This window comes from Lolium rigidum, chromosome 7, assembly GCF_022539505.1.
Source record: "Lolium rigidum isolate FL_2022 chromosome 7, APGP_CSIRO_Lrig_0.1, whole genome shotgun sequence".
NCBI classification, from domain to species: Eukaryota; Viridiplantae; Streptophyta; class Magnoliopsida; order Poales; family Poaceae; genus Lolium; species Lolium rigidum.
In genome coordinates this window covers 9,545,988-9,556,266 of record NC_061514.1, presented here as the reverse complement: position 1 = coordinate 9,556,266, position 10,279 = coordinate 9,545,988, and the positions used below count along the sequence as shown (strand labels likewise).

The following is a 10,279-nucleotide window of genomic DNA, read 5'->3' as shown; positions in this document are numbered from 1 at the left end:
CTGGGAGCTGGGAAGCCAAGATCTGGATCTAGGGTTCCAACGCAGAGCCAGAGCCACTTAAATACTGGCGGCGGAGGGATAGAACCATGCCAGGTCCAGACTTTGCCCTCGGCCTCATTCCCATCCGTTGATCCCAACCCTAGGGACACGTGGGAGCCATCCACGGACGATGCGGAGGAAGTGGGCTACGCCCCGTTCAACAGAACCAGAGGCCCACCACCCTCCTGGCCCACCAGGCCCAGCTAGCCCAGAGTGAGCCGGGCCGCCAGAACGGGCTCGCCCGCAACCTCGGGCAGCGGAAACCCTAATCCGCCGACGCCGGAGTGCGCCGCCGCCGTCCGCACGACGATACCAGCCGGCAGGGGAACGGGCAGCGACCCGATGCGGATCTCATGTGGGCGAACCAGGCAGAAGGGAGGGCTCCCCCGCTCACCATGAGATGGGAGAGGGGGGAAATCCACGCTGCCCGGAGCAGTGGACGGTGGCGGTGGGCGCCCGCCCGACGGGGCCGCCGCGCAGTCCAGGGAGCAGGTGCGCGCGGACGGGAGACTTGCTGGCGACGAGGGCTCCCTCAGCCCAGGTCCCAGGAGGAAGCAGCCGAGAGAGATCTGAGAGGGGCGGGGGAGGGGATCTGACTCGTCGTCGTCTTCGGAGAGATCCTCGTTGGAGGCGGTGAGGAGGGCGGCGTACCTGTTGCCGGAGAGCTTGGAAAGCTTGGAGAGGTGACTGTCGTCGGAGCGCCGTCCCCGGCGGCGGCCGTCCGCCCGCCGGAGGCGCGCGGGGATGAGGGGGGGCCGTGTCGCCCCCCAGATCGCCCGAGCGTCGCCCTAGACGCTGCGTGAGACACATCCTCCAACCCCTCATATCAGAGGTGAAAATGAGTTCAGACAAAATTCAGAATCCTAGCAAAATTTTCTGAACTTTGGTCAGATTTCTTCTAGTATCAATTAGAAGGTAAGTTGTTATTAGTAACAGGAAGATCATCACCTCCTGGCTCCATTGCACAACGGCCTGTGCTATTTCAACTGAAACTCTCTGATTGATGCCAGATTTTTTCTCAAACGGAAATGGGAAGCTCTGCGTATATGTGGTCTCTAGGACTGTCGACAGATATTCTAAATTCTGATGTAGGAGTTGCAAGCAACGAGCTGAAAAGCAGTACAAAACGTGATTCAGTTTAAAGAGTTCCATGGAATACACAACCACCAAATCATCGCACGCTCGTGCTATTCTGGATATACAAAGCTTATTGTCTCAGTCGAGATACCGGAAAAAAATACACCACATATACATATATCAAATCAAGCCTTGGGAAACAAATTCCAATTCTGGAGATACAGGCTTATTGTCTGAGTAGTGATACCAGGGATAAAACACCATATATGCATACACATATAAAGCGAACGCAAGTTCCAAAGGTTTTGTTTCTCTGTTAAAACACGATACTCATATCAGAGGTGAAAATGAGTTAAATTCATATTTCTAGCCAAATATCTCAACTTTGGTCAGATTTCTTCTATCAACTAGAGTTCAGTGGTTTGCAATAACAGGGAGATCACTTCCTGGCTCCATTGCACGACGGACTCTGTGCTACATCAACTGAAAATCGCCATTTGGTCCCAGATTTTCTTTAACACGGAAATCGGAAACATTGCATACATGTGGTCTAGGACCTGACAGATATACTACTGTAGTACAAAATTCTGATTTAGGACTTGCAATCGACAAACTGAGAGCATCACAAAATATGATTTCAGTATAAAAGAGTTCCACGGAATACACAACCACCAAACTGCACGCTGGTGCATTTCTAGAGATACAAGCTTATTGTCTGAGTAGTGATACCAGGAAAAAGGAACATCATACATGCATACACATCTCATAACGCGAGAACGATCTTCCCTGCATTCAGATCAAGCCTTGGGTGGAACCATGCTTGCGCTGATCTTCTTGATGGCCGGCCTGGCCATGATCCTCTCCCACCATGCCTTGACGTGTGGGTACGAGTCGAATAGCACCGCGTGGGGCGTCGCCATGAAGTAGAAGGTGTAGGGGAAGTGGTTGAGGTCAGCGAAGCTGGCGAAGTCCCCGGCGAGGTACTCGTGCTGGGACAAGCGCGCCTCGTAGACCTCCAGCACCTTCTTGAGCTTCTCAAGGCTCTCGGCCACAACCTTCTCATCGGTGGGGATGCCGCGCATCATTGGGTTGATGAGGCACTGGTACACGATGGGGGATAGGGCCGGGTTGTAGGTGTGCGCATCCACTTCCGTCCACACGTCCACCATCGCGGCCTCCTTTAGGTTGCCCTCCCTCAGCAGGTCAACCTCGTCCGTCTTGTACTTGCGGAGGACATACTTTGAGATCGCGCGTGACTCTAGGATCACAAGAAATACAGTGTGAGGATTGAGTAAAATTAGAAGAAATGGAGATTCTAGGGGAACTCATGAATAAAAAGTTGACCCAATCCTCTTCCATATCAAAAGATAATAGTCCTCTTATATTTGTATGGAAAACTAAGTAAGGTGTGGAGACAGGAATTGAATATGAGCTACCAAACTGCTCTGCTATGCTCTAGATAAAAGAAAAGGTGAATAGAAGCCTTTACCATGTCTAGACAAAAAGAATACTCTATAATTTTATAGAGAATGTTAGTTTGGAAAAGCTATGGGTTATAGCCGATGTTGATTGATTACCTTTCACGTCTCTAATTTAAATTTTAATTTCACTCGCGGAAGTCATTCGGGCTTCTGAGCACCAGTGCTCTCGGCATATTATAGCAAATTCAAAAAATTGTATTTACAGGTTTCAAAAAATTATGAAACAATATTCTAAAATAGCAAATGATATATCCCACTAACCTGCAAAATCTCAATTTGAAATGTTTTGTATTCTAAGGTACACAGAAATGACAAAGTCTGTCCTTTTTTTTAGAGATGTGAAAGCACTATGCTCATATGTACACTTTTATCACTTTTGTGTAGCTCAAACTGCACATTTTTTCCAATTGAAAATTTGCATGCTTGTGCGATACATTACTGGCTACATCATTCACGATTTGTTTTCAGAATTTATTAGAACTTAAAAATACGATTTTCAATTTTTTTGAATAAAGAGTTTATTTGTGCCCATGTGGATCAAATCTCTGTCCTTCCATTCTGCTCCTTTATGGATATTTTCATCACTTAACATTTATGTCAGTTTTTCTATTAGAAAGGAACCAAAGCTCTATGTTTTCTAGATTATTATCATGATAGAATATGAGATTAAAATTCAATCTAAATCCATCTAATCTACTTATTTTGTTCTGTATTTTCATTTTGGTGATCCCTAGGGAGATAACTGGATTTACTGTTGGTTCTAATAAACCACCAGAGCTATTGTTTTCTAATGAATCGATTGGAAATTAAAAAAGATTATCTTCAGCCGTAGATCTTTTACTTATAAATACTTAATACGGTGCAAAATTATACTACGTGACTCTGTACCCATAACCTAATTTGTATTTTGCATACAAATCAGAAGAATGCAACACAGTCTCTTGGAGGTGCTCATAGGGGTAGGGTGTGCGTGTGTGCGTTTATAGGCGTGAGTGTGTGCGCGTATGTATGAGCGTCTTTGATTGTACTGTATTTCGCAAATAAAAAGAATGTACTTCGCCTGTACCCAATTATAAGACGAGTAATACTAAAACAGTGTGTTACAACGTCTCATATTTCCGTATAGAGGAAGTATATTCTTCCTCAATATGCTATTGAGAGGAAAAGGATAAAATCCTCTATAAGACCAAAATTTCCATCAGAACAGAATTTTTTAAAAGATGCTTTTAAGTTATATGGTTTCCAATTCAGTCATTAATAAGTTGATTCAGACTGAAAAAGACAGGCGAACTAGATCATACCGAAGAGAAGCAGATCCCCGTCCTGGAAAGCAGGGATTTGGCCGAACGGCTGCAAGAGGCACCAAGATAGAAAAACATCAGCACCAAGGTCTGTTTCTACAGGAATGGTCATCGAGATCTAGAAAAGAAACGAAACAGAGGATGGGTTTAATCATGGAGCGTGGGTACGTACGTTCCTAGCGAGGTGCTCGGGGCTCTTGTGCTCCATGACCTTGAAGTCGATGTTGACGACCTCGTACTCGGCGCCCACCTCCTCCAGGAAGACCAGCACCCGCGCGACGTTCGTCGACATCGCTGGCCCGAACACCTTCACCGGCGCCATTTCTCTGAGCTGATGCTGGCTGAAGGTGTGAGATGGATCAGGGTGTCTGCGTATCTATCTGCCTGCGTGCGAGCGGTGTGCAGAATGATGTCAACACCGTCCAATTTTATAGGGCATATTAATTAATTATGTATTGGTACTTTGGTAGATGGGAAGTGTGTGGACGATGGAAGAGGAGGAAACCATCGTGAGGTCAGTGCTGAGCCCTGCAGTCAAGGAATGCATAGTCTGCAAACGTCAGCAGTGAGGTTTGTGGTAGGTGCCACTAGTTTCGAGTGTGTCCTAGAATAACCAAACTTTCCATTTCGAGATTTTTTTAACGTCAGCAGATGTAGGTAATGATGTATCTTATTATCTTTATTTTTATCTTTATCTTTACTATTATATTGGAGTTGAGGATGGTGTGCAATTTGACATCAAACATTCAGAAAATCTCAACCGTCGATCTCCTAAAAAACGCCCATCAAACATCAAAACCATTCCTTCCCTCGTCACTGAGGAAAAATAGCCATCAATCATCTTTACTATTATCTTTACTATTATATTGGAGTTGGGGATGGTGTGCAATTTGACATCAAACATTCAGAAAATCTCAACCGTCGATTTCCTAAAAAACGCCCATCAAACATCAGAACCATTCCTTCCCTCGTCACTGAGGAAAAATAGCCATCAATCACGTCAGTATACCTCCTTCCAATCGCAACAATTATGGAATTTTAAACAACTTGGATAGCACTTGATCGCAATAATTATGAAATCAAACTAGTCCTTCTTTTGCTCATCAAATATGTATTGGTACTTTGGTAGATGGGAAGTGTGTGGACGATGGAAGAGGAGGAAACCATCGTGAGGTCAGTGCTCAGCCCTGCAGTCAAAGAATGCATAGTCTGCTAACGTCAGCAGTGAGGTTTGTGGTAGGTGCCACTAGTTTCGAGTGTGTCCTAGAATAACCAAACTTTCCATTTCGAGATTTTTTTAACGCCAGCAGATGTAGGTAATGATGCATCTTATTATCTTTGTCTTTATCTTTATTTATTATTATATTATAGTTGGGATGGTGTGCACTTTGCCATCAAACATTGGAACAACCTAACCGTTGATCACCCTAAAAAAAATCGTTCCCACATCCTTAGGGATCCCCACGGGGCGACACATTTCAGACGTCCAAACGTACGCGTCGCGTCCGTTTACGTCGTCCCAAATGGTCGAAATTGACCGTGCGTCCATTTGCGTCAGGGTGGCTCTAGCGGCATGATGCATAATTTTTTTTCCATTCATAATAGTCATAATTTACATTAATAAAAAACATAAAAGACCATAAAGGCGTGGTAAAACTAGGTATTGCCTACTGGTCGTCATCGCTGACGAGGTCGATGAACTCCGGCGGTGGAGGAGGTAGGGCAGGCTGCGGCAACTGCGGCCAAGCCATCGCCTGCACAGGAGGCTGTGGTGAAGGTGGCCACGGATCCCAGGTCGGAGCAGCAGCCGGAGCGCGGTCGTTGGAACGCATCGGCGTGGCCGGAGGAGTCGTCGGCCTCCCCTGCGCGAGCGCGGACTCGCGGAGCTGGATTGCGAGCCCATCCCACAAAGCGAGCTCGTTGAGCTCGTTGTTGGCTAGTGCCATGGCAATGGCCTCCTCCTCGGTAATGTCCGGAGGCTGGGTCTCCGGATCCCACGCCGGCCCGCCATCGTCGTGGTCGTAGTTTGCGCACTCCGCGTGCTCGTCCTCGTCCTCCTGGTCGTTCTCCTTTTCTTCCGCGGCGATCTCGCGGTTGAAGTACTTGATGTCGCCGAGGTAGTCAGCGCGGCTGCGCGCGTCGAACTCCCACGTTCCGAAGGAGATCCAGTTGTACGAGTTGAGTGCGTACGCCGGATCTTCCCGGAGGTCCGGCGGCAAGATCACTCGGCTGCGGCGCACCTCGTCCCGGCGCTCTCGGCCCTCGCGCGGCACCGGGGGACCGGCACGCGCCTGCAGTTGAGGTACCAGCCCCCTCCAGGTAAGTTTGCGTCTAGCCATGGCACCGACCGGTTTTCCTCCGAAAGGCGGTGTGCGAGCTCGACGCGGATGTACCGCTCGACCCGTGGCTTCTTGCCGGACTGCGAGCCGCTAGCCTCGTGTTCGTTCTTGGTCTTGCGGAACGGCCATCATTTCTTCCCCATGGCGTCGGTCGGGTGGATAGTGTGGGCTCGGCAATGGTGTGGTCGGGGAAATGGGCGCCGACATCGTTCCTTTAAGAGGCTCAGACGCCATCTCGCCTTCAATGTCCTGCCACTACGACGCCGCCCAGCAGCGCATGCTCGCAGAAGCCGAGGCGCGCCATTAACGCGGCCCTAGAAAAGCTGCAGCGCGCCGCCCGTAAATAATGCCACGGAAGACGAAACATCTGTGCCCCTGCCAGGTGGGCCCGTGCGAGGACCGGACGGACGACCGCTGCGTCCGCAGAGACGCAAACCTGGCGCATATTTGGGCCATGTTTGCATCGCTGCGGACGGCCCGGTCACTATGCGTCGCCCCGCTGGAGGTGGTACCAGACGCATTTTCGTCCGAGCAGACGCAAACGGTCGCTCAGTGTCCGTTTGCGTCTCCCCATTGGAGATGCCCTTAGAAGCAATGTTTCCACGTCACTTATAAAAAATAGAAACATTTTTATTACGTACCAATCCTTTCCATATCAATGCACAAAAAAAATCAGGACTTAATTTCCTTCCCTTGTGTATTAACGCATGCATCTCCCAAGAGAAAAAGGGGCAGACAACTATTCTCTTTCTATTAATCGGAGGCTTAATTGGAAGGAAACAAACATTCTCAACGGTTGTCGCTTGTTCTTCTAAAAAAAAATTGTCGCTCGTTCCCTAGGAAACAGAGTAGCTGGACAGGATCGCCGCCGGCAACAGCGGCTGGACCAAGGGTGACGCAGCCATGATCAGCGACAATGAGCAGAGCCGTGATCCAGGTAACACATTCCCTCTTCCTGAATTTCCCTCTTTCACATTATTTTCTTGCCCTATTTCTCTTGAAAAAGAGTAGTGAGTTGGAGAAGGTAAGAACATAACTGCATAACAGATTGCACAACTAGAATAATTGCCTCGACTTTCTAGCAAGAATAAGATGCAGCAGCAGGAGTCTCATTCAACGTCACTGTCCGTCAATCTTCAGTTCTGGCACCACGACATTTGGCATGGTTGGCTGTCCTGTACCTGGAGACGTGACATGCAGTTATGCCCTCCCTCGTGGGCGATGCTTTAGAGATTTAGATGTGTAGGGTGAGGTGGCTTCCATCCTTGGTCCAGTCGGTGTCGCCGGTGGGCAGCAGCAGTGCACCTTCTTCATTGTCGTGGTAGGTGCGCCGTGGTCGCCACCCGGAGGAAGGTCAGCGCTACTGCTGCGTCTGTATTGGTGGTCCGACGGGCGGCGCTGCGGTGCTCCTGCTTCGTCCGTGGTGGTCCGGCTGGTATCATGTGCCCAAGAGGCACTAGCATACGGTATTTCATAACGTATTTACGAGTAAAAAAGACTATAAAAGAAGAAACATGGCAAATTATAAAGAAACAATGTAATGTGTGGCAAATTATAAAAAGGGAAGTAATGTGTGGCAAATTATAGAAGTTCTAAATAATATGTGGCAAATTATAAAATATCCCCTCCTTTCATGAGCGAGAAACAATGTAATGTGTGGCATATTATAAAGAGGGAAGTAATGTCTGGCAAATTATAGAAGTCCTAAATAATATGTGTCAAATTATAAAATCTCCCCTCCTTTCAGGAGCGAGAAACTAATGGCCGGATAACTATTACAAGGATCAATGAAAAAATCACAGACGCATGGAAATCATAGATCCAAACAAATCAAAGATAGTGCTCAAAATCATGGTGGATTTTTTGCCCACGGTCGCCGCCTCGGAGTTTCCATTGAGGTGCACCGTGCCCACGCACTCACCTCCGACGCGGCACTTCCGCCACATGTCTCACTGTACCATGGCGACCTCCATTGAAGGTCACTAGCCCGCCGCCACCACCACCCATGAAGCCCGTTGTCTTCGGTGAAGCCCACTGTCTCACCTTTGAGGTCGGGACCGCCTTATCCATAGGACCACGTCATCTCTCTTCTAGGTCTTCACTGGTGTCTCCCCATCCTAGACCGCGCCACAATGAACCCCCATACCAAGAAATGCTGGATCGTCCCCAAGAATGCCCTAACCACTCCTTTCAGATCCTCGTTCTTAATTGCTTTCATTGGTGAGAATGATGGGCGTTCATCTTGCTTTTGCGGTATTATCGTGCTTAATTCAGTTCACCGGTGAAAATGATGGGTGTTTCTTTTGGTATTGCAGTAGGGGAAGGAGGTGTGAGAACTGGATGTCTATAAAAGCCAAGGTTTCATTTCGAAAATAAATACAGGCCAATGTTTGCAAGAGGCGTGCCACAAATGCCCCAACAGTTGTTCTTGTTTTAGCTGATTGATTCTCCATCTAGTTATTTCGGACATGTTTCACGTAATCAACTATTCCAAATTATGCTTTAGTATAAAGGTGAAGACACAATCGGTGGCTCGGTGATTTTTCTCCAAAGGTTATATTTCTTCCTTGTAGGCAGGGAATTCTAAACAAGCGAGAGTTATCAGAGGTAAGGGGAAGGTTGTGCGCTGCACTGTGGGCGTCCGGGCTGCTTATAAGCTTCCCAACCTGTCATTTCTTGCTACCAGTTGACATAAGGACTGGACAAGACCAAAGCCAACATGGATGAGACTATCGATTCTAAAATTGGAAGTGTCGTGCCCTTTATCATCATCTGAAACCATATATGTGAAGCTCTTATATCTGTAGCTGAAACAATACCTAGCTGTTACGACGCCGAGGAGGCCGAAGCTCAAACATATGCTGCCATTTTTAAACTCCAAGTTTTTCGGCCACTGCCATTCCGGAGTCTAACAATGCCGATGTCCGCAAGACTATCCAGGATGGTGGCATGAACCTCTGAAGGAACTGGCATGTGTAGGATGAGACCAACCATCTTAAAACTTCTTTTGAGATTTTTTTTTTTGCTTCCAAATTTTAAGAGTGTGTAATAACCAAGTTCACAAATTAATTTGTGAAGTTTGCTTACAGTAGAGCTAACGAAACCTAAAGGGTTCACTACCCGATTTTCTCGTTAAATTTATTGTAACAGGCAATGCATACTCAGCTGCCTGACAGTGATTAAGATACTCTCTTTTTCGCCAGAAAAATCACTAATTTTTTGTTCATTGGATGCAAGTTTAGCCATGAAAGTCAGCTCACCCATCGAACTGGCTGATGGCCGCTCTGTAAACAACATACTCCCTCCGTTCTGAAATAGTCTACATTCTAGTCTCAAAATTTGTTCTGAAATACTCTACATTCTAGCTTTTAGTTAACAACAACAGTGAAAACGAAATGGTTTTGCTCTCTTTATTGGTTATTGTTATTTTCAATGTAGCTTGGATTGGTTGTTCGCATATCTAAGTAGTACTAATAAATGCAATACTTTGTCTCATTTTTTCTAGAATGTAGACTAAATCAGAACGGAGGGAGTATACTTTACTTTATCGTGGTTTGTATAGTAAGATAATTTTATCAAAAAGATTCTGAAAGATTCCCTAAAAAAAATATTCCAAAAGATACGGAGGAAAGAAGAAAAGCTATATCTGTTGCGAGCAATCGGGGTCTCTAGGATTTACCAAGCAAAGCTTTTAAAAGAGCAAATTTTAAGAGAATTTCAAACCATTTTTATTCGCAAAAAATAAGAATTAAGTAGTTGGTTTTATATGGTATAATGGTAGTGTTGACAGCAATAAGTAGTTGGTTTTATATGGTATAATGGTAGTGTTGACAGCAATAATTAAATCACCCACGTCATTGTGTCACTGTGCACCAAAGCACCAAGTCGATCAAGTGGCAAGTTCAGATTTTTGTAAGAAAACGAGTTTTAACACGTTGAGATGCAACCATCTAAATCAAAATGTAAAGGTTGTAAACATATTCAATTTGTGTAATATTGTGTGCATATCTTTTCTATTTACGCGAATATATTTATGTATAGC

At 46.3% G+C, this 10,279-nt stretch overlaps 1 protein-coding gene across 1 annotated transcript; it reads right to left on the bottom strand.

Moving 5' to 3' along the window:
* Positions 1-1,730: 1,730 nt before the first annotated feature.
* Positions 1,731-4,307, bottom strand: LOC124674126 (probable glutathione S-transferase GSTF1). The gene is made up of 3 exons (XM_047210164.1): positions 4,071-4,307; positions 3,899-3,947; positions 1,731-2,374 (listed from the first exon to the last, which is right to left on the bottom strand). The coding sequence occupies exons 1-3, from the start codon at positions 4,218-4,220 to the stop codon at positions 1,914-1,916; spliced, it is 660 nt and encodes a 219-aa protein (XP_047066120.1). The 5' UTR covers positions 4,221-4,307; the 3' UTR covers positions 1,731-1,913.
* Between the last annotated feature and the right edge of the window lie 5,972 nt (positions 4,308-10,279).

What these genes read in the sequence shown, in the direction of transcription:
- LOC124674126 (XM_047210164.1), bottom strand. Translation starts at nt 4,220, where the DNA reads ATGGCGCCGGTGAAGGTGTTCGGGCCAGCGATGTCGACGAACGTCGCG. An exon ending in CCGAGCACCTCGCTAGGAAC is followed by an intron (nt 3,948 to 4,070) that starts GTACGTACCCAC and finishes TGCCTCTTGCAG; the next exon opens with CCGTTCGGCCAAATCCCTGC. An exon ending in CGGGGATCTGCTTCTCTTCG is followed by an intron (nt 2,375 to 3,898) that starts GTATGATCTAGT and finishes TTGTGATCCTAG; the next exon opens with AGTCACGCGCGATCTCAAAG.